Raw genomic sequence first — 25,743 nt, 5'->3', positions numbered from 1 at the left:
TTTGCATAATATGGATCTGTTACATACTTGAACCCCTGTAAAATGAGTGATACTGTGCAACATGATCCGTTTCTCTCCAATTATGTTATCAAAGTGCAATTCTGAAGTGGTAAAATGTTAATTGATACTAAATAATGATGTGACAAATTTATGAGAAGTGGGATTGCTGATGTTTTTGAATTGGTAATATGCACTAGAGTCATGCTGATGATGTTAGTGGCTGGATATGTTAATGATCACGGGTTGAGTATTTCCATCACCCTAATTTTTAAATGGTACATTCCATTTTTCTAGTCACAACTTGCAGCTAATGATAAGCAAGGTACTTTATGATTGACACTTCAAGCTCCACCTCTTGCTCTTACCAAAGCGTGGTAAAATGTCCATTCATATTAATGATGAGAGTATGGTGCGTGAGCAAGAGAAAATGTAGACATGCCACTGACACTATAAATCCAATTGAAATATTATCATACACCAGGGAGTAGACCTGACTTACGCACAATGCATGTGCCCACACTCATTTCATTTGCGTGCACAACATAGCATTCTGTGACATAAATCAACTGATGACTGAATTTTCATGAGTGAGTTGCTAGTTTGAAAGGCCTGTAATTATATCAATGGAGTTGTAATAGCTGATGAATAGACTGACGTAGGAATCAAGTATAATAGCTTATAATAGTGCAATAGATTCAAACTGATCAAATTGGCATTATTATAGGTCAGCTCTGCTGCCACTTGTGACCTAGCAACATGTAAGTGAGATATGCTGTGGGGTAAACAGTCAGTTACTTGCATCAACTGTCTAGTTGATAGAAACAGTGATATGCTGCTTTAACTGTACAAAGGAACATCTTACTTTAAAACAATCTCAAGTTACAAGGTTTTCTTCAATGCAAAGGATGGATTTCTATAAGAAATGCTCACTGATGGTGATAGTGTTGTCAATTATGATGGCTGCTGATTGCGTCTTGGTTGGATCATCAATTTCTTTAGGCAGTGTTCCACTGGATTCAGCTCTGTTGTGCCAGAGTCGATGTCTTGCAAAATGTTTCGCGGAGCATGTGAGTAGTTTTCGTTTTAAATTATTGTCTTGTATTTGTTGCTGTTGGTATTTTGATTGGCCTGGATTTTTATGAATATTAGAAATATTAATCTTTATGAAATCAAACTCTTTTACTAAATATTTTGAAGAGATTTAACTTAAAATGAGATACTGTTTTGGGAAACACAATATTTTAGAATATATTTCTTGTGTGATCCAAGCAATTCATTACAAAATATAATACAATTTATTGTGAACTTTTTGTGCACTGTTTCAGCACATGTTGGCACTATGTGACAATAAACAAATGCCTTATTTTTCTCAGCCTAAAAATATCTTGTGTATGTGAATTGCATGGTAGATTTAATTTGCATGTCATAATAGTGTCACAATAATAATTCTCTAGCCTTCATCTGTTGCTCACATAAATAAACAAAATATTACATTCATAAACAATCAAATGAAATAATGGAAAAATAGAGTTCACAAACTAATAAAAAAACAAATACTACTAATAAAAGAAATTAGGTGTTCTCACACACACAGACAGAGAATGGGCTATTCCATTTATTACTGGGACCCCATAGGCAAAATGTTAGGTGAACATCTTAATTTTTCTTTGAAATTGTTCAAAATGAACAAATCCACAGTCAAATAAGATGCCATTTCACCCAAAACTGGTAACTGGGATTTTCCCCACCCATTGTTAGAAAACAAGGTAAATAGCTTTTACATAAACTCTAATTATTTTTTGTCTAAAGAGAAATTGAAATTTTCACTAGAATTTTCATGAAGGATTCCAAGTACTACAAAACAACTGGGAGTGCCATGATTTTTAAATGTTTGTTTGTTTTTTAATTGTTTTGTTGTGGTTGTGGTTGTTGTTGTTAGGGAGGGAGGGCAATCATTTATAAAAATAGCCAAATTGTGCAGAATGACCTAGAATAAATAGTATGTTTTATTCACCAATAGTGTTTTCATTTATTCATATTAACAAAAGGCCTCATTCATTATAATTTATATTGTTTACCAGGATTCTACCTCTTGTATAGTGTTTTTTTTTCATGAGTACAAACAGGTGGCTGGCTATTCCAGCCTAGGAGATCATTGTCACCATCCATTTTTGATTTATCAATGAACACACATGACACACTTAAGAGTACAAAGGGTTTGATGATACTAACAAATGTAATAGAGAGTTCCCGTGTTTTCAAGCGGAACGGACTACAATAGTGTTTATAACGTGATTCGCACCGCCGTATTCCTCATTCCTTTGATTTGGTCAATGACCCTATTGGTGCTACATTCTACAAAATAACATTTGCTAATTATTGCGCGAGTGTTGGTATTCTGAAAATTGTAAACAGAGTTTAGGTTTCCCTCCAAGATGGCGGGTAACCCAAAACACAGGAACTCTCTATACAGCACAACACAATGATATGCTAAAGGGCTCATACCACCTAATCATAACTGCCGAATCTTTTCTGTGTTAAAAGGTACTTCTCATGGTTAAAACTCTGTAGGGAATGCAACACCATTTTGCCCAATGTTTATGATACATTCTACCCTATAACCCAGACAGGGTCTAATTCTGCATAAAACCGGGCAACGTTATTTCTATAGATCTGCTGCGCATTCAAATTGCATTGTATTGCATCGTAATTTCATTTGTGTCTATGCTAATTATGTTTACACAACATGAACTCACGTGTTTACAAGCAAATTCGCCGATAATAGGTGATCAAAAGCGATCGGAATGTTACAAAAGTACAGATCGCATTCAGCTTACTTCATATGAGATGATCTTTGGAAAAATACGGCATAATTTGTCTTGGTGTTTGCGGAATGCCATGCAGTAAAATATTAATCGTTGCGAAATTCATGATTGACAACTAACAATCGGCGTGTCCTTCAGATCCTCCACTGTCAATTTCTTATCCACTCACTAATCCTCACAAAAGCTTTGTGTTGATTACGTAATGTGTGGAGGCAAATTGCAATAAGTACAATGAAATAATGAGTAGGGCGGGCTCCGAGGCGGGTTTCTTCTTCATCTTACGTAACAGTATTGTTCTCAAAAAAAACCGGAAGCTTGTCGTTTGGAGCTCTAGCTGAAATACAGCAAGATAATGAAGATAGTAAATGTAAACCTGTATTTTAGCTAGAGTGTCTCGAGCTACTATAACCAGCAATTTCTTGCCAGTTGAGCTGCTTTGCAATGGTGCTTCAAACCCTATACAGTATCTATGTATTGAACCAAAAACATGTCTCAAGTTTCAGAATTGTAACAATTTCAATCCTTTTATCTTGACAAAACTGTCCACAAAGTATCTATCATAAAACAACAGGCACATCAGCCTTTTTTCCAAACTTTTTCCCCCCATTTAGATCAACCAAGTATAGTTCTGCAAATAAAAATGCTTGTTAGTTTTTAAGTCAGATAGGGTTGGACCCATTTTCGGGTCTATTGCCATTTGGTCTAATACCAATTCGTCTAATTCCCATTTAGTCTATATTCAATTGGTCTATTACCAGAAAGGCTAATTGCCGCATAATCTAATAATCATATAGTCTAAAGTCCATTTAGTCTAATATTGTTTGGTCTAATAACCGGTATGTCTACTAACCATATGACAGGGTTCGAGGTTTGAGGACGGTTTCACTGCCAAATGTGTGAAAAAAATATTTAGGTGTGAAGAATACTTCTAAAAATGTGCATATATAGTATTTCTAAGGTAAAAATGTCTGAATTTTCAATTTTCTAACTTAGAATACTGTATCTTAAGTCGCTTTTTGGGTTAAACATGGATTTATGGCCATTTTTTACTGAAAATGACCAGTTTTAGGTGAAAAAAAAATTCACCATTAATTTTTAATCCCTAATATTTTCTACTACAGGGTGTATCAAAATGATTGGTACCGGGCTATGTGACATTTTCAAAAATATATCAAAAATATAAAATTACGAATTAATATAGTTTTTGTAATATAAATAGAAAGGGGCATATGTTAACTTATTGATCTAATAATCTGAAGATGACAGGTTGATGCATCTGGGAGCTATTGTCATTTAAGCGAAGATCGGCGTAATCATGGTTTTACTATACACAACACAAGAGGAATAGGTTCACTGCTTGAACTATTTATTGCATACATGCTCTTCAATATCTCCCCTCAGTCTACATAACAAAAAATTGCTTTACACATGCTTTTAGAAAGTCCCTGCCTTACGACTCTGGCAGTGTCCCTATCTTGAATGGACTTAACACCTGGGATGAATCCGTCCTGTAACTGCCCATATCAAATTGTGAAACATTGCAAGTTATAGCATGTTTGAATGAGATACTCCTTGCGCTTGGAAACTGTCTTCAAAATCTTCTCTGCACTTCTCTAGCTTCGTGTAAACCAGCGATTCTTTACTATGAATGCACGCTGAAGTGTGGAGGAATACTGTGGAATACTTTTACCAGGTCTAACCTAACCTACACTGTCAACAGTCTGTAGCCATTCTGCCACACCATCTACTTAATAGTAATCTCAATACTACCATTTAAATTACCGCCCTGGAAGTTGTTAATAAACAAACTTATTTCACCCCACTTAAATTATTCAAGTCAATAATATTACTCTCAACCAATAAATATTGATTATATAGAACATTTATATATATTATGAATGAAGAAATAGGCAAGGAAAAATTAAACATTTCCATGATTTTCAACATATCATTTTCACAAGGTAATTGTAGTACAATAGAGCTTTGAAAATGGTGCGCTACTGACCCAGCGTTACGATGAAAAGTGTAAAAACACCTACTTTCCTTTAGAATCATGTAATTTCTGAACTGAATGTGCTATCTTTATGATCTAAAATTCTTAGAGAAGATAAAACTGCTATAATTACAAATATGTTAACAATTTACCCCAAACTGGTACAAAAACTAGTTTAAAAAATCGGTAAAAAATGAAAAGTCGTCGGTACCAATCATTTTGATACACCCTGTATATAGATAAATGTTGTCTTTCTCTGTTATTTTGTATTACCTGATGGTTTATTTATTCAAATAAAACTGTTTTTAATTGATTTCATTGCTTACTTTGTATACCATACCCGGATAAAGTTGAACTTGAAAGTGAAAAAACGAAGCCCAAAAAAGGTCATTTTCGAGAGATTTGTATCTTAGTTTCGCCATAACATTTGATCTAAAGGGGCTAGAGACCTCATTAACCCCTCATTTTAATGATATTTCAATTTGCCACACACTGGTAATAATTTTAACTTCCTTCAAAAAAGAAAAATTGAAGAAAATTGCAAAAATGTTACCCCTACCCCTAAGCGTGAAAAAAATATGGCAAATTGTAAAAAAAATTATTTCGGAAAAACTTATGGCGGTACAGCTCTGAAAAGTTGATCGATTGTGCACTCTACCAATCCCCACAATCGATTAGATTTGTGGAATGATGCCATGTATACTTTTTTCAAAATAATTTTTTTTACGACTCAGATTTTGCCCCATTTTGAGGTTCACGCCATTTTTCTGATGTATCAACCCCTTAAACCCAAAGGTCACACCCATAAAAGTGATTCCAGGAAGAGCAGTCAATGCCTTTCATGTTGTGCCCTCAAATATGTAATTATAAAGGGATGATCTGATGATAATACAACCACCGATGATGAAGAATCTTTCACACCGGGAGATGTAGTATGGGCAAAGCATGGTTGCTTCTGGTATCCAGCTAAAGTCATTTCCCCAACTGATGTACCTGAACATCTGAGAAGTTCTATCCTGAGAAAACTGAAACAGAATCAAGTAATAGTCAAGTGGTATGGTGAAGAGAACTTTAGTTCTGTACCAGCTCATCACATCAACCACTTATCAGAAAATAAAGTTGATGCAGCCTGTGCCGCTAGATCACACAATATTCAGTTGCGCTATCAACAAGCCATTTCTGATGTCAGGGGTGAATAAAGTGCTATTTGCTTCAGTATAAACATTTTAAGATTGTGTAAAGGTAATCAGTTATACATTAACAATTTAAGAACATCATTTCTTTATGAGTTTAGACATCAATAGATATATTGTCTTGACACCAAACCTGACCGCTATATGTTTACTAAATATATAGGAATACAGGGGCCTCAGTACCAACATCATTTCATTTTCATACATGAGAACAGTGTTTAAGCAGTCTTTATAGTTTGTTTAACATATTTATAGATTCAAAACAACTTTAACTGAAGTAATAATGCTCTGTAACTTCTTTTAAATACAGTTGTGTTCCAAGTAGACTCCCAGGATTGGTTAACATTTTCATATCATTCTTCGTAAAAACAACATGCGCTTAGAATTTGTTACATATCTTTAAAATGGTGATACCCTGTGTATTAAAAAGTTCAGAAATGGACTCAGCACAGAATTCTAGTACAGAAAACATGTATAATGTTATGATAACATGAACTTCATTTTCCCCCCATTTTGGCAGTAAAACGGTCCTCAAACCTCGAACCCTGTCATATTGTCTAATAACCATTTGGTATAATATTTCTTTAATAACCATTTGGTCTAATACCCATTTGGTCTAATAACCGTTAGGTCTAATACTCGTATGGTCTAATAACCAGTTAGTCCAATGCCATTTCGTCTATTTATTAATAAACTAAATGCTTGTAAGACTAAATGGTTTGTAGACCAAATGAGTATTAGACCAAATAATATTAGACCTATTGATTATAGACCAAATGGGTATTAGACTAAATGGATGTAGACGAAATGGATATACGACCAAATGGCATTAGACCAAATGGCAAATCCCCCATTTTTGTGGTGTGACATCTGTAGGGAAAAGAAAAAAGTTAAGAAATACACAATCTGAAGGCTTTTACAACATTATTCTGATCATTAAGTAACGTTTAACTGGTACAAGTTCAGTATGAATCCAACTCAATGCAATACAGCATTGCTAAGCATCTGCTGTCTACTGAAGATAGCAACATTAAAACATTGGCATTATCAGCAGTAAATCAGCATGATTGAAGAATGTGCACCTATGAATAGCCTTTAGACTTACTCTATAAAAAAAACTATGCTTTTCAAATGTTATTTTTACATGTATTTGAGAGTTTCTCAGTTTCTTGCAGTTTAGGGTCACATTGAAGCTGCCAGTCCCCTCATGGTGTCCCTTTTTGTGCATTCTTGTGTGGAGTTTCAAAACATGCTTGATGAATCTCTTCTTCATCCATATCCATAATGATCACAAACCTGAAGAAAAACAAAACAAGATTACTGCAACACAGTGCATTATTGAATTAGATAATCTACCGGGTACTGCACAAAAACCTGATTTCCAGCCCTTATGGCTCATAATTTCCTTGCATTATCTCAGAATATGTGATTATATGAGTTCCTTGAATAAGAAGACTTTTATTTGACTTGCTAATTAATAATTACATAAACATTGATGTGCTTAAACTTTTTAATCTTTTTTCATGTAAGCTTCAAATTTTAACAGTTCAGTCTAAACCAATCCATTTTAGAGCATATTTCCAAATGTCCAAATCTGTATTTGATGTAAACATAACAGACAACTTACCCCAAAACACAAAAAAATCACTTGGACAGCAAGAAATCTTGTCAAGTATTATTCCACATTTTGTATTCTCTCTCACTCTGGTGATCCAAACATAGAGCATCAACATGCAAGTGTTTTTGATAAGACACTGTATACAAGTCATATTTGGTCAGGGTATTTGTAGATTTGTGTCATGTTTTCATTATTATCAATTCTAAGTTTTTACAAGTCCCCATCTTGTGGTTGCCTGACAGAAGTAGAGCCCTACTGTTTAGGTAGGGTTTTACTTGTATGTCTGATTCTTGGATGAGAGAAAATGCAACTGATGATGACCTTTAAAATGGTTAGGCTGATATATCTTGGGGAATTCTAGTACTGCATAGTTATGTGACAACTTATCTACATAGGAATAAATATTTATGCATATAGTTTGCCAAAGCTATACATATATTTATATACATTGTGTAATTTTAATTCCGATTTGTTTTAACCAATCTTCTCATTACATAGTGCATTGGGTACCACTCATTTTCATTACTGGTGTGATCAAGCATGTTATGGTTATTTCTGCCTACATGCCACAAGGGTTTGTGGCTATCAACCATTATTGTCATGGCAACTAGATTTCTTGGTTTACTGTATCAAAATCCAGGCCAAAAATATTGTGCATCAAAGTTTACCCACACACTTAGCTGTTTGCACTTTTACAACCATGGAAGTAGTGCTGCCAAGCTAGAGTTAATATATTAACCTTTCCAACACCTATTTTTCATCTCATTTGATTTGATCATAGATGAGATTATGTCTTACTGATTGCTTAAAATCCAGTTTGTGCTATGTTCTTTTGGAATGGGGTTCATTTCAAGAAAGTAAAATCCGTTGTTAGAAAGGAGTCATATTCATTATTTTCTGAAGTGCAAAATATTTGCGCTGTTGTGTGCTTTTGGAAAAGCATTTGTACACACATGTAGCAGAAATAGCTCCACCACACGTAAGTAAACAACTCTCTCATTGCATACAATCCATAAAGAATAAAAGTTCATTTAGTAGAGTGACTGTATGACCCAAGGGTATCTAATCAACATTTTCTGACCTAAAAACCACAGATCAAAATAAACTGCAGAATCTGAATCTGACATAATTCTTTTCCGATTTTTGACCAAAATCGGAGGGATTTAAATAAAAGAAATTGTGTACTTTTAAATTTAGTTTGCATATAATTGAGGGGTAAGTGCAAGGAGGTTGTATCTGCAATAGCTGCCCTTTTGATATGTTCTGCATACTATAATTAGAGACAGGGATAAAAAGAATTTATCGCGTCTGATGTCACTGTCAATTACGATCTTTGATTGGTTAACACAGGTTAATCAGCGCGTAAAAGGAAGACCAATCTATCTGGTGCTGATCGGAGAAAAGGAATAGCAGCAAATGGCGAAAAATTCCGTACTTTTACAAGGCAAAAAGCAGCTTTTGCATGTCGAAGGTGCAAAATTAACAATAAGGCGCCGGTTATAAATCCGCGTTCAGCAAGTCATCATCACGACACTTGTAAACAAACCGTGCTTTCGAATTTGATTGACAGATGGCGTCAGGCGCGATAAATTCTTTTTGTCTGTGTCTTTAATCATATATTGTGCACATCTGACACCTGGCAGCTATTGCAGATTGGGTTTTCTTGCATTAATCCCTTGAAATAAACTTAATCCATTCTAGAACCATGTAGCCAATCAGAAAAATGTCAGAAACCATACTGAGTGTAATGGAAGTAAAAATTGCACTCCTTGCAGTGTTTTTGAACGTGTGTACCGGGGTGTGCACATCACGTAGGATTGATTTGTTTTCTGTGGAAGTGGATGTTCGTGTCATATACTTTTGGCTTAAGATTCATTTAGAACAATGCCAAAAGCATGTCAGACAGCGGGTGAGGAACAAGAAATTAGCATAAGGTTTTCATTGATTCTTTCAACTCTTAGAACAATCTATACTCTTCTTTCTTGATTAAGTTTATTGGGCTTGTAGTATTCCATTAATTACACATTTCTTCTACAGGTGCGATTGAAACACTTCATGGGATGTCTTAAAAGCTAAGGTTTGCTCTAAAATACTTTCAAACTTAATAGTGTCAAATGAAGAAATCAGTTTTGCTCTTAAAGCTGGATTTTAGTGAAAATGTTGACCAGTTTAACAAAAACATGATTGACTTTTTTCATGTACACATATCAATGGATTAATATACTTTTTATTTCACATATCTTGAATTTTTGTTAAAAGTCCATATTTTACCATGTCAAATTAACTTTTTTCAGTCAAAATTGAAGAAAGTCATCAAATTAATGCATTTCACCCAAAATATTGCATCAAGATATAAAGATGAAATGTTTTTGATAACGAATATTGAATAGACATGTATTCTCCACAGCAAATATGAAGTTAATACTTTATTTACTTTATATGGCTTTTTTGATATTGATATTTTTGGTTTGATAAAATCACAAAAACGGCATTTATCAACCCAGATATCTCAGCTCACGTCACTTTTCAGAAATGACAGCCGCGTAAAATGAAAAGATCAGAGTGTGTAGATACATCACCACCATAAGAAGCTTTGTCCAAAAGTGATGCATGAACATTTTAAAAAGAGCAGATTGACCAATGTGGCTTCTCTATTAACCCTAACACCCAACCTTGCTTTTTGCTATCGGAAGTTTAAGAAGAAACAAAATAGGAGAGAAGATGAAGAAAGAAGTCACTTGGCACCCCCAGGATTCAAACCTTAGACACCCCCCCGCATGCCAAGCACACATTCACCGACCAGTAGCCACGCAGGTAATGCCGTGAGCATATAGCAATTCTAGGTGATTGCGTCATCGCAGACCCTGGGATTCACGCATGCGCAGTGGTTTTCATCGTTGTATTTTGTGGTATTTATGGGTGTGTGTTAGGGTTAATAAGTTTTATTCAGGGTGTCCATGATTTCAGGGAAAAAATAGTTAAGTTCGGTACAAATCATTTTGACTCGCCCTGTGAAAGATTGAAATTTGGAACCTTTGATGTGTCTTCCATCCTGCTCATTCCCATAAATGATTAATTTTGATCCAAACATACTAGATACCTTTCAATCTTTGAAGTGTAAGCTGATTTGTCTACTCTTGGGAAGATATTTCACTTTCATCTTATCTAGTCCTATATAATCTTAAAACAAGTCTATGTAAAAGTACAAAAAACATATGCTTATTTGTAAACAAGTCAATCATACACCAACGCTGTTTAATGATTTGTATACTCTTGGGAAGACAAATGCGCTTTCATCTTATCTATTCCTTTATTCTCATCTGATATAATACTACAAAAAATGTGCTAATTTGTAAACAAGTCAGTCATGCACCAACCCCGAGAGGCAGCTTGTATTCCGAGGTGGATATCATGTATGGACTTTCTGATTTTTGATGTTTTTGACACCCTGAATGATATACTTTTTGATATTTCATGTTCGAGGTGCCTGCCTCCAGGCGCCAACACTGTTTGCTGATTCGTATACCCTTGGGAAGACAAGGGCGCTTTCATCTTATCTATTCTATTATTCTTAGAACGAGTAAAAGTACAAAAACATTTGCTAAGTTGTAAACAAGTCAATCATGCACCTATTCGCTACTTGCACGGTTCCGCCATTATGCACTATGTGCGGGGAGAGCCTCGAACTGGCAGCATACATGAAAGGAAGAATTATGTAACCTTACACAGAACGTTATGACTAGTTCAATTCCCATTCATGTATGCTGCCAGTTCGAGGGCTCTCCGCACATAGTGCATAATGGCGAACTGCAAGTAGCTAATGCTATCAATTACTTCTATATAATTTTGAGACAAAATATCAAAAAATATATAATGAATTTAATATTGTATTACTATTAACATCAGGTCATTGGCATTTGTTATCAAAGGCATGGATCTTATAGTTGTACTTCTAGGCTTGCATCTTAGTAGGATTTTATTGAGATGGATACAGTTCAAAATTGGCAAAGTGCGAAAAAATAATCGCACAAACATTTCCACTTTTACGGTATTCCTTGATGCTATTTGTTAAAATGGCAAAATGGCAAAATCAAATGGCAGTCATAACTGAGTGTGAAAGCCAATTGGATGATGGAGGGGTGTTAAAAATCATCTCCCTGAGTTTACTTGTCGTAAGTAGCATGAAACTAGTCTATAGGGGTTTTCCCTTTGCTTTTGAGAGAGTGCTTACTGAATGAATCGAGATTACTTTAATCTTAGGTCTTTGGTGATCAAAGTGCAGCCTAGCAGACATGATTAAATAAATTACATTGACTCAGATGTTGAGTTGGCTTACCATCAATAAATAAACTTATTTATGTCCATTATGCATGAAATAACATCATATAAGTTCATGAACAACAAAATATCATTCAGGTGATTAATTTTTATAAGCAGAATGACGCAAATGCTGCAACTCTCAGACAGAGTTGGCACCATTTGTCAGACCAAAGGTTCAGGGAGCACCCAGGGTTGCCTAAGAGGTACAGCACAAATCATGGGTCAAATCATTTCTATGGGACACAAAACTACTGAAAATTGTGGATGCCAATGTCGAAAAGTTGCCCAATTATTTTTTTAACCTTTGGTTTCTATGAGACAGGAAATTGTCAAAAGTTGCAGGGAAAATCTTCAAAAGATGTCCAGTTGGGCTACCAAATCATGGGTTTGGCAACCCTGCGAGCACCATGCCACTGCAGATGTACAAATTAACACGAGGATAATACAAACCAAAGTACTGGACTGGTGGCAATGTACAAATCTAAAGGAGCTGGATGGAGCAAAAAATGTGTTGATGTACCCGGAGGTTGTAACTGTGGCAGAACATAGACTATAGAGTCTATGGGCAGAATTCCTCCTCAAACTTAATACCCAACTAGCATTTTGGTAATTGGTTAATGCATGGGTCAATATTAACACCTGATTATGACTAGATGAGATCTAAATTGATTTCAAACTTGCCGCTGAATGCCTTTAGTTATACTCTGTATTCTAGCTGGCCTTATCAAATTGTCTCAAACATTTCATTCTTGATACACTTTGTGTATGCATACCCGATAGCTATAGGTCAGTTATGATCAAAACATTGGAGTCTTTAATATACTTTAGGTTTTACCAGGTTGTCTTAAGAACCACAGGAACAATACCACTTTCGTCATTATTGGACATATCATTTCAATCTACAAGTTCAAAATAAATCTCATGTAAGGCAACAAACAAAATTCTGTTCTATTACCAGCAGACGGATCTGCCAAGTAGGGTCTGTCGGCTGGAGTATTTTTTCTGGAAGAGGCAACTTTACCCTAAAAAATCACAGAAATCTTGACAAATCTGAATTTTTTTTCAATATTTTTTTGTCAATAAATCAACTTGGGCCAGAAAATGGCTATTTTTTTATTTCATGCGGCTAAAAAAATCCCCAAAACACAAAATCGGGATTGGTCGGGCCTGTAAAACAAATTTCTTTTTGTCGCCTAAGCTTAGTTAATAAATCTGTGTAACAGATCTGAAATTGTGTGTGCCTGTGGGTATTGCATTACATGCAAGTGGAGATCCATTTAGATATATGGGGATACACAGAAAGATTGATGATATCTTGGTATCTTCAAGGCAATCAATGCAGATATATGTATCAAATTGAAATTAAGAGGAAAATGAAATTAAATAAAAGATTATAGAATGGGGATATAAATTGGCTATATTTCACATTACAGGTGGTTGATAACTCAGTGGGGTTTGCTTTTTCTTAGTGGAAGAGCATTTCTAGAATCCAAAGTTAATTTTAGAGTGGCAAAACTTAAAATTGCAGCAAACATGTAATAATTTTAGTCTAAAATATAGAATAATTTTATATTTGGCTATAAGATGGAGAAAGATTGAGGCTAATGATGATGGGATATGAGCCAACAATAATAATATTTGTTTTTGATGCTGTTTTCATTGATTTTGTACAGAATTATCATATTCAGAGCTCTCACAGTAAAAAAATTCTTGTTTTAACATACTGACCGGTAAATAGGGCAGTGCACCCTCGAAGCTGACTGTTTAGGTAGGACAAATATTCACTAAAAATCGATGCCATCATGTAGAAGAATTTTGGTAATAATGCAGCAAAAATGCCAAATTATGGGGAAAAGCATACCATTTCAAAGTATCAAACCCTAAAAAGCCTCTAATCTAGCACTATTATAGGATGACCTACCTGTATTTATACAAGGATGGCAAATGATTTCACTTTTAAAATCTTAGAGATGTCAAAATCTATTCTTTTCCCCTCCCTCCCCAATGTGCCAGGAACTGTTACTTCACCTCTGATTGAAACAATAGGCAGGAGTGGGTATACATCACATTCAGTAGACATAGATCCTCTTCTTTTTCTTGATGATCAAAGTGCATATTAATTCCATGTGAACACCTGACACCCAAAGTAAGTAGGTCAATATGAAACCTAACCTAATTATTCAGAGCAGAGGGATTAAGGCAATTTCATCTCAGACAGACAATTATTATCATCATCATCATCAATTTCAGCATTTTGCAGTTCCATATTAAATTAAGGAGTTCAATGAAGTGCATAATAACATTCGAAAAATAGAAAGTCTCCACCTGTTTGAGGAGTCATAACTTTGAGCACAGTTATTGACAAGGAATAAAGTTGATATTAGCGTGTGGACAATTTTGTTAGCTGCCGTATAATACCAAACTTGGGTAAAAAAGAACCATCAGCTATGTGCAGGCTTCTGTATTAGGGTGCAGATGTGTCATAAAAGCATGTGTTGCAAACAACATGCCTATATCACACGTAGCAATTTCATTATGTGTTTACACAAATTATTTGTAATAATCCTTAAACAACAGATGGATGACCTTTTAAAGCACAAATTTCCATGCTGATGTTGAAAAGCTCTACAACAGGTATAAGGATTACATCTCAACACCTTCAGCTTGCAATAACCTCATTTGTATTCAGGCATCACTGAAAGAGGTGCTGGTGTACTTGACCTGCCATGTTACATGTAAGAAGTTACACACAATAAGGCATGACTTATTTAAAAACCCTGTTCAACAGGGTGGTTTGAAACCATTTGATCAAAACTATCTGGTATCTTCATCTTTTTTCTGTTTAGGCCTTTAAAAAGTTGTGTTTTTATAGCAGGCTGAAAAAAAGGGTAACAGTGGGTCATCAGGAGATTATTTTTACTCATTTCCTTTTAAAAAAAACACATGCAAAATTGTGTGATCGTTGAATGTATTTCCATGATTTTTCAAAATGCACCCAATATTCCCAACCCTAAATATGTGTTTTCCTCCCAAATATTAGGGTAGGTCAATATATGAAAATAATGACTTAACAAAAGCAAAGGGAAAATTTAGAAGACAGTTTAAAAACACAAAATCGAAACAGAAAAAACATGAGCAGTTATCTTGTTGTTCAATTATCATTGTTTATTATTTTTACAAAAATACTTCCTAACATCTGTCAATAAATGTTGGCAAATAATTCTTCACATGACAAGATAATGACTACAACATTTTTTAATATTTAGGTAAATTGTTGACATCAATCATCCAATTTATATGATTTGAATCATTTTCCATGTTTCTTTGTGTTGCCGGTTTATGATAAATGATGCTTCACTTTCTTATAATATCTGAGAGACTGTGACGAATGTAGACAAATGGGTCATTCGTCAATCTGAATCCATATTGAGTTATATATTAACTTTATTATCATACGGCTAATAAGATTGATTTTAGTAGTTGTTTATTGCATTTTGTCGATCAATTTTAAAATGCTGGGTTACATTAAACATCCCCTGAAAATTTGGCTGTCCAAAATATAAATTAAAAAAGATAGCGCATGCTAAATTTCATCATATTTCCTAAATTTTAAAATATTTTATTTTCAAATAAATGTCTTTTCATGACATTTCCCTCATTTTGGTTCATTGGGTCACATATATACTTAACAATTTAAAAACATAATTGTAAAGGAAGCCAGTCTAATTTAGCTATCTACCCCAGATAGCAAGTTTATAGGGAACTTATATCAACTATTTCAAGTATTTCTATACCTGAAACTCACATCAAAAGATGCTGTTATCATCTTGTGAACGATGCCCAGAGTAGCCACAAATTCTTGTTTGTTTACTTATTTATTCATTCCTATATACTTATTTATTGATTGTATCCTTAGCCAAACTCAACACAATTGATAGGACATTTGTTACTTGATTAAACTGTTTGGAAATAAAGGAATCAGTGAGATAAATTGAAGCGATCAGGTTGATTCATTCTCTTCCTGGAAACTCTTTGATGTGCCCCCTTTCATTTCCTATCCACAACCATTATGTCATAAGTAATACATCTTGTTGAGTTATATTCCAACTTGGAGCACCATGGATAGGTTGACATGGTAATCAACTTCCTCTCACAATTAGATCCACTGTCAGCATGTCCTCTTTTAAGAGCCAGCTCTCTGAGTGGTACAAGAACAAACTAGAGGAGAGTTTTGATCCTTACAACACATGCTCTTGGGTTACATGTTGCCAGTGTTCTGGTTGTAGGCTTGTGTAGGTTTTTTTTTTGAGGGGGGGAGGGGGTGTCCTCATTGTTTTGATCCTTGGTGGGACTGTCCTAGAGGTGCTTTGCACTTGTTAGTCCTTGCCTTTCACTGGTGCAAAATTTTATTTATACTTCCTTTTTTTTTGTATGTACTTTTGAATATTCATGTGCAATATATTTTGATGTTATATTACAATTATTGTATTTGCCAGTGATAAAGTGTAATAAATAAATAAATAAAGTAATGACAGAAAAAATCTGAAACTTTATTAGCATGCAGCTTATGTCAATTTTAGTATTTGGGAAAGGATATTGACTCACCTTATTAAATAAAATGGACATATTAGATTTTAACAGGATCACCAGATGGCAAATTTAATAGTTTATTCCACTTTCATTTCCTGTTCATAACTATTTTGTCATACATAATGCATCTTTTTGAGTTATATTCCAACTTATAATTTTATAGAGCGCACCAGATAGATGGACACTAATGACAGAATTAGCATGCAGCTTAGATTCTTTTTCAAACCTTCAGTTTTTAAAAATCCCCACAAATATTAAATAATGCTTCTTCCATTAGGGACATTTGTCAATTGTAACTACTGGATACTTGTTAGATAATCAATTTAAGACTAGTTTTTCAATAAAATATTAACTTTTAAGAGAAAAACAATGATTTTTAAACATACCTGTAAAAATCATCACAAAAAAAATGCGATACTGATTTTTCATGATTTAGAGTCAGTCGCTGATGGCAACACCCTTTTTTTTTTTTTGGCCTTAGCGTGCAAATTATAAATGTGAGCATTTGTGAAAGGACGTTGACTCACTTGCATTTTTATAAAATGGACATATTAGATTTCAACAGGATTACTAAATGGCAAACTTAATAGTTTATTGCACCATGTTTTAGGAGTGTGTCGTTATTTTCAGCTTTAAAGAGCCTCACATTAATACATTTATATCCCAGATTGGAAGCAAAAATGTCAAGGGAGACAATCCAATTTAGCTATCTACCCCTGATAGCAATTTTATGGGAACTCTTAAATCAATTTTCCTGTCTAAACATTTGAAGATAAAACGTATACAACCCATCAGCAGTCTAATCCACATGCCGGAAGGAAACTTGTGGGACAATTTACTCTCTATTCCCATTTCCCAAAAAATACAGCACTTTATACATTTTTGTAATTTAAAAAAAATCAAATTTTCCTGTTTTTGCCATAATGGTAACATAGCTTAATCATAATTGTTTAGTTAGACCTAACTGTATACCCAGGGAGCAGGGATGGTCCACCTGCATCGGGAAGATATAAAAACCTCATGGGTGTCAAACAGTTCAGTGGGGTCAAATAAACACCCCTAGGGTGGACACGTAAAAAAATCTTCTGCACGGGTCCTACAACAGGGGGGGTCACATGTAGGGGGTCCATTTTAGTAATTTTTGCTCAAAGTATATCGTGTTTGGTGTCAAATGAAAGGAAATTTAATTTCAAACACAGTATGTGGCGTTTGTTTTGTCAATTTATCATCCTGCAAAGAGTTACACATGATTTAAGGTGTACATGTAGGCCTACACTATATAGTAAGGGATGATTGAAACGGAAATGCTAACATGGTTAATGAGGCTATACATCGTGTATATTACTGTCCCTATCTAGAATACTAGAAAATGCTCTTGTCTTAGAGTCCATTAAACGTACTAAGCCTATAGCTACAATGTTGAAGTCATACAATAATATCCTATCGGACATGTTGGATGTCTTCTTCAGATCCCCTTTCTTCTTCATCACTTGACTCCAGTTCACCTGCCAGTTCCATTTCCAAGTCTTCTTGCAGCTTTGCTCGACTACCGTCAGGATGTCCTCTGCAGATTCAGCCGATATTGCAGCATCTGGATGCTTTTGAACACTTGCAGTTTCTCTGGCACCCTTTCCTGCAGGAGCAGATGGTTCCTTTTGACACATTTGGTGGCCATGGTGGCTTTCACATTGCTTGTGGAACTACGATCTCCCCCTCTAAAGTCCATCCGCATTACTTTGCGATGTATGCTGTTTTGTCTATGATGCATGCATATGCTGCTCTCTCCAGGTGCAGGCGAAATGCATCCTCGGTTGGTGGTAATCTCTTTAAGTTATTAGTACCATTCTTCAGAAATTTGTGAGCCCTGAGCTCTGTAAGACTACACTGGGCGATGTCACTGCTGGAAGAGTAGACTGAAATGAACAACTGCCGCGCCTCGTCAATGACGTCATCTGTTAGGTTGTGATCAGCCTCAACAAAACTAGCAAGATGATCCAGTGGAACAGTCTTGCTTTTCTCTAACCATATAGGTTTTCCTATGAAGAAACGGTAGCTGGCCGTAATGTCTCGTCCACTGAAACTGTGGATCAGTGGAAGGGCCTGACACCAGGGGTAGCGCTAACTTGTGCCATGGGGTCATAGGCGCATTCTTTTAGCTTTTGGCGCACAGAATTACCAATTACAGGTTGCTAAAGGGTCAATTTAACCCCTTATATCTATTGTTTTGGCTCCATAGTTTTAAAAATGTGCAATTTTGATCCCTTGTTTGAAAACCTATAATGCTACCCCTGCCTGACACAGATCTGTATCTAGTTTGCCTGCTATTTCATGGATAGGGAAATAGCTCTCCTGGTCAGTTTCCATCCACAACTTTAACCCCATTTCCTGAAGCATGGTCTCATAGCAGTAGATGCATAACCCAACAACATCAGTATCATTGGTGTAGATTACTATCCGCTTCACACCTCCCACTTGAGCGTGTAGCAACATCCGTGTATCCGCATCTTCATGAGTTGACATTAGTTGCTTAACTCAGAGAAGATGTAAGGAAGTAATTACAACTTCTCTGCTCAATTGCAATCTCACTTCCATTGGTCAACAGGGTGCATTTTTGTTCAACACGGAAACCTCCCGCAAGAAACAACTTCATCGATCCTAAACATGACCATCTCATCACTGACCCACTTCTCACAGAGGTACACAGGCAATGCTGATTTGTTGTTAGATACGCTGAAAAAGCTTTGGGATCAATCGCACAAAATTGGCTGCTCACTTCATACACTTTTCCACCTGTTTCAGCCCATCTGGTATACGCTCTGCAGACTTCAGGCTGTTGGCATAATCTGTCGCAACAGAAGTGTATGCTCTCTGTACGTTGGGATAGATTGGACATTAGTGATCATCTGTATTGGTCAGCAATATCCAGGGGCGGATCCAGGAATTTTTGATAGAGGGGCGCCTCATGGTTACGACTGACGAAAAAATGGTGTTAAGGGGTTACCCCCTCGAAAAACAGTTTTGGCCCATTGTTTGCTGTTCATGGTCGAATTTGTTCATTTTTTGAATTTCTTTCATTTTTTGTATTTTTAAGTTAGGCCGGCGCCTTTTGCTAGTAAAAAAAATAGAGGGGGCGCGTGCCGGCTGCGCCCCCCTAAATCCGCCCCTGATATCTGATATCTAAAAAAGGAGCATCTCTGTCAAATGACCACTTGCGAATGACAGACATTGCATCAACAATCACACTGGTGCTAACAATGGAATCTGTGGGACGCCAGATATCTTCAGCAGGTTGCACTCCAGTCTCCTCCTTCAGGGCTTTCACAAGGCAGGATTTTCTGTATTGACCCAAGCTCTCAAACTCAGGGTGCTTGCTTGTGGTCAGAGAGAGAAAGAGAGAGAGAGAGATGTGACCAATACTGAGAGACGCAGATATGATGCTGCATTGCTACATTAGGCTATATGATCACCGGCATGTACAGGATCTGTTCCTGCGGAGGGCTCAGAGGGGCTTTCAGGGTTATGCGGGGGGCTTAATGGCTAAAATCGCCATAAAACGGCTGATTTTACATGACTTTTAAAAAAGTGCGGGGGGCTTCAACCCACAAAGCACCCCAGACACGCCACTGATGATGGCTAGCTGATGGGTCAAGGACTGGGTTGGGTAAGGTCAATGGCGTCGGGTCTCTGTTACTAGGCAGAGGGTACTCAGGATAGAAAAAGGTGTCAATTCTAAAGTAGGAGTGGGTCTACAAGAATGTGAATCGTGAAGAGGATCTAGCTACTTGTTATCTATCCAAAAACATGGAAAGAATGTGAAACAGCACATCAGATCAGTGTATTGATTGCAAAATTTAACGAAATATGATACCACACATGCCATATATGCGCAGCTCTACTTCCTCTGATAACCCCCCACACCCATTATCCAGAGCACCCCCCACCACCACACACACACCCCCAACATGGTGGCCCAGTGCAATCAAATGTATGGCATAATTTTAATCATTACTTTACTAATCTTTGTGCAAATAAAAAGGTGATTTTGTCACATTATAGTGCACTATATTAAGTATTATGCTGCAAAAATGGGTTTCCGGGGGGCAAACTTTGACCCCCCCATAACACCCCCTGTGCAGCTGATTTCAAAACGTGTCCACCCTAGGGATGTAGCCTATAGTCCATAGAATCCATCTATATAGGACACGTTTTTATATCTTGCCAAGTCAGTTTGCATCAAAATATGGGGGTTTGCTCCCTGGGTAGTAGTTAAAGTTTTAATTCGCCAGCGAAGTGTTACGTGTAATCCGATTATTATTATGTCAACTGGATCACGCTTTTGAGTTTTGCACCACGATGGAAATAATTGCAACACAAATTTGTGGTTGATTTTGTATGGCGGGATGTTCAAATTCAAAGATTTGTAAAAAGACTAATTTTAAATCTATGCATTCTAAATTTTGGAAAACATATTTTCTATTATCTTTATAACAAAGTGTTAAAATTAATTCAAAAGATTAAAATTAAGAGTAAAATCTTAGCCTGTACTCAAGATTCTGAATGCTCAGACTCATCCAAAGTCTCTGAATTTTGTAACTACGATTCTAAGAAAACATGTGAAAGTGCATGTTCTACCTACCTTTCCCCAAAACTTGAGCAAATAGACAAACTAAAGGATTGTGCTGTGTTTCATTGGTTTCACCCCTGGTTTCACTTAATATGATTTTGTTAATCAAATCCAAAGCAGCACTGTAATTTTGTGGAATCAGGAGTAAAGAAAGAATGCTATCTGTCTATAAATTAGCCATGTCAATGTGTTGAGCAATGCATAGAATTGAGATTTACTACAACACTACATCTCTGCTGCTACTCAACACAGCCTATTCAGCATCTGGAGTGATGGATCTTACATCAGTTGTTTTTTTCTCTCATTTTTTCTTGATATACCATGTCAATGTCATTGATATGTTTTAGAATCTGTTTTGAAGACACTATTTAAATCTTAGTATTATAAAGCAAACAAATTGTTCTTCAAATGATATATGTATGGTTAAAACTAGAGCATCTGTGCTCAAGGTGTCCATATTTCCTTATTTTACCCTACTATTTAGCTGTTAGAATAAAGATGATTTGCATTATATTCTTGTGAATACAAATGGCTAGTAGGGCAAAAGAGTATTTGCTAAAAATGGTTCTCTAAAATGTTAAGTAATGTAAATATTGAGCAATTTAAATAACTGTTTTCAGTTCAGAATAGATTGTCCTTGACTAAGTGCTGTGCCAGCGGTCAACAGGAATTTTAACATTATGTTGTTCGCATTAATGTTGGTGAAAGTAATGATTCAAGTATTTTGTTTGTTGTTTCTTTTACTTGGTATAACATGGAGTAGCCAATGGTTTGCTTAAGAATCTGATTTGAAGAGTTAGAATTTGTTTTGGAATTAGATTTAGATTATTTTGTGTCATAGCAAACTCATGACATGTAAAGCAATATTGTAACATTTCCATTTAAAAAAAAGATTTTGTTTTTTTCCACAAAATGTTAGTTTTCCGAGGTGAAAACAAAATACTACGTAGTACGTATTTAAGCATTGTGTAACCTCTACTACTGTATCAGGTTGTGTATTATTTTACATATTGAGATTTATTTAGAAGAACGTACACTGTACTAATGCCACAATCAATAGATGGGCTTGGCAATGTCACCTTAAGAGATATATTTCAGGAAGTCCGATTTATTTTTGCAAGAAATCAAAGATAAAGTTTTTAAGATTGGTGTACAGTTGTGGTCTGTTTTCTATGAATATGTAAATATCAGTATAGATGTAGTTTTGTTGACTTGGCTTTGTTGAGTGAGCAACCCAATTTTGTTCAGGATTTATTTTCGGATCAGATTTCAAGAAGACACTTCTTCCGTGTATTTTAGGATCGGAATAAGTTGGATGTGAGTGCTTCAAGTATGTGTCAGTACAATGCATTAAATGGTTTTGTTGTGACACAAAACAGCACAAAATGTTCTAAGGGGACCCAAATTGAAAGTCATGCTGATTCCAAAGTGACTTACCTGGATAAATATATGCAGTGCAAAGCAGGCATACAGGATGTGTGAGGTGTGCAACCAGCTTAGTCATTCTGAGGATGCAAAAGCCTCGTATTTGAGAAATTTACATTAATCCACTCTGCAGATTAAACGCAATAATCGATGAACTTCAAACTTGGAATTGTGACAGTATTCACTCGGTCGAACATTGTCCCCTTCGTCCCCTTTACACAAGCGAGCGCATAGCAACCAGCTCGAGAAAGAGGAACTGCACATGCGCACACTGGATTTACAAGGCTATTTCCCCTTTGTGATGTCAGCCCGACCAAGAGAATAATGGTGGGCGTATGTGCTGTATAGTTTCGTGTCATGTTATTTGAATATTTATGAATGTTAATGAGCTTATTTGCATATTTTGCCTACATTTTCATTAATCCACTCTGCAGCTTAACAAAATAACCGATCAACATCAAACTTGGAATTGTGATAGTATATGGTGGGCTAATGTGCTGTATAGTTTTGTGTCATGTTATTTGCATATTTATGAATATTAATGAGCTTATTTGCATATTTTGCTTACATTTTCATTAATCCACTCTGTAGCTTAAACGCAATAAGCGATCAACTTCAAACTTGGTATTGTGATAGTATATGGTTAGCTGATGTGCTGTATAGTTTTGTGTCAAGTTATTTGCATATTTATGAATATTAATGAGCTTATTTGCATATTGCATCTTATTTGTATTTACAAACCTTTGTTATTTATACACCTCTGTGTGGGGCCACCCATGGAGCTTTATATATCTTAATTACGAACTGCGTAATTCTAGTTATAAAATGGACATATTAGATTTTAACAGGATTACCAATTGGCAAACTTAATGGTTTATTCCACCATGTTTTGGGAGTGTGTCTTTATTTTCAGTTTTAAAGAGCCTAAATTATACATTTACATTTATACATTTATATCCCAGATTGGAAGCAAAAATGTTGATGGAGACAATCCAATTTAGCTATCTACCCCTGATAGCACTTTATGGGAACTCTTAAATCAATTTTCTTGTCTAAACATTTGAAGATACAACATATACAACCCATCAGCAGTCTAATCCACATGCCTGCAGGAAACTTATCGGTACAATTTACTCTCCATTCCCATTTTCAAAAAAATACAGCACTTATATTTTTGGAATTTAAAATTTTCCTGTTTTTGCCAAGGTAACAAAGCTCAATCATAATTGTTTAGTAAGAACTAACTATAGTTAAAGTTTTAATTTCAATATGTGACCAATTTGGGGGAATAAGCACCATAAATTAAATGTGGTCTATTTTATATGCTGGGACATTTAAATTCAAAGACTTGTGACAAGACTAATTTGAAATCTATGCATTCTAATTTTTGGCAAACATATTTTCTATTATCTTTATAACAAAGTGTTAAAATTAACTCGAAAGATTAAAATTAAGAGTAAAATCATACAAACAGCTATTAGGGCAAAAGAGTATTCGCTAAAAAAGTAAGTAACTTAAATATTTAGCAATTTAGATAAGTGTTTTCAGTTCAGAATAGATTGTCCTTGACTAAGTGCTGTGCCAGCCTTCAACAGGAATTTTAACATTATGTTGTTCACATTAATGTTGGTGAAAGTAGTTATTCAAGTATTTTGTTGCACAGCCGCCATCGACGCTGTGCATTCTTTTTACCGCGTTCTTCTTCTTCTGTCAACATTTTGCAGACCCCCCTCCAAATTTGAAAATTGCCATCGTAGCCACATGCCTTCAGCCATGTTGATCATACTTGGTCAGTAGAACCGTTTGGTGGTGCCACAGATGTCACATGATCAACTTCCGGTCAAATGTCATCCACTTCCGGTCAATGGCCAAAACTTGGATTTTCACTAAAAATGCTACTCCTCCCACATATTACATAGCACCGTAACGTCACTTACACACATGCATCATCTATAGCCAGTGTCTAAAAGTTGTTCACAGAATTGGGATCAAAGGTCATTAAGGGGTCACTTCTGGTAAAAGTCTGAAAAATTTGTAAAATTTTCAAAAAATCACTGTCTTTACAAATTACATAGCAGAGAGTCGCCATTAGCACACATGCATTGCTACTAGCCAGGGTCTTTAGGATGCCTACAGTTTTGGGGTCAAAGGTCATTAAGGGGTTACTTCGGTCAAAAACCAAAATTATCAAAAATGTTTTTAAAATTTTTATCTCAAAACGTAAACAAACCAGAGTAATATAACCATCATACATGAATCAGTGTTACCTGATGTATTCATGGTATTTTTATTTTAGGGGTCAAAGGTCATAAAGGGGTCACTTCCTGTTTTTAGCTAAATAACTTCAAGAATTTTTATCCCGACAACCAAACAAAGTAGAATTTTAAATTAACATTGGAACAATGCATTTTGTCGGTGTACATAAGGTTTTTTTTTCATTGAGGTCAAAGGTCATTAAGGGGGTCAAAAGGTCAATCATAAATTTTTTTTAAATCAAAATCCATGTATAAATTCCGATTGAGCTGAAAATCACCAGGAATATTCCTTATGACATCCTAAGCACTATGTAATATTTTTGCGGGTCAAGGGTAATTAAGGGATCACTTCCGGTTCTCACAGATTCGGGTCATAACTCATTTGTCACTGCTGGCTGTGCATGCTCGCGGTCGTAGGCGAACGCAATCACTTCTCGTTCTTTCTTCTGTCAACATCATAATCAGCCAGCGTAGCCACATGCTTTCAGGCATGTTGACCATACTTGGTCAGTAGAACCGTTTGGTGGTGCCACAGATGTCACATGATCAACTTCCGGTCAAATGTCATCCACTTCCGGTCAATGGCCAAAACTTGGATTTTCACTAAAAATGCTACTCCTCCCACATATTACATAGCATCGTGGCGTCACTTACACACATGCATCATCTATATCCAGTGTCTAAAAGTTGTTCACAGAATTGGGATCAAAGGTCATTAAGGGGTCACTTCCGGTAAAAGTCTGAAAAATTTGTAAAAAATATTCCAAAAATCACTGTCTTTACAAATTACATAGCAGAGAGTCGCCATTAGCACACATGCATCGCTACTAGCCAGGGTCTTTAGGATGCCTACAGTTTTGGGGTCAAAGGTCATTAAGGGGTTACTTCGGTCAAAAACCA

At 35.7% G+C, this 25,743-nt stretch overlaps 1 protein-coding gene across 1 annotated transcript in view; it reads left to right on the top strand.

Moving 5' to 3' along the window:
- The first annotated feature begins 683 nt into the window (after positions 1 to 683).
- The window catches only part of LOC140151984 (uncharacterized), a 57,764-nt gene continuing 32,704 nt past the window's right edge, over positions 684 to 25,743 (top strand). Inside the window, exon 1 of the mRNA XM_072174285.1 lies at positions 684 to 1,067. Coding sequence (XP_072030386.1) covers positions 897 to 1,067 — 171 coding nt within the window. The 5' untranslated portion in view covers positions 684 to 896. The remainder of the gene's footprint in view (positions 1,068 to 25,743) is intronic.

Source organism: Amphiura filiformis, chromosome 5 (assembly GCF_039555335.1).
Source record: "Amphiura filiformis chromosome 5, Afil_fr2py, whole genome shotgun sequence".
NCBI lineage: Eukaryota > Metazoa > Echinodermata > Ophiuroidea > Amphilepidida > Amphiuridae > Amphiura > Amphiura filiformis.
Note: the sequence above shows the minus strand (reverse complement) of the source record. Positions and strands in the feature narration are given on the sequence as shown.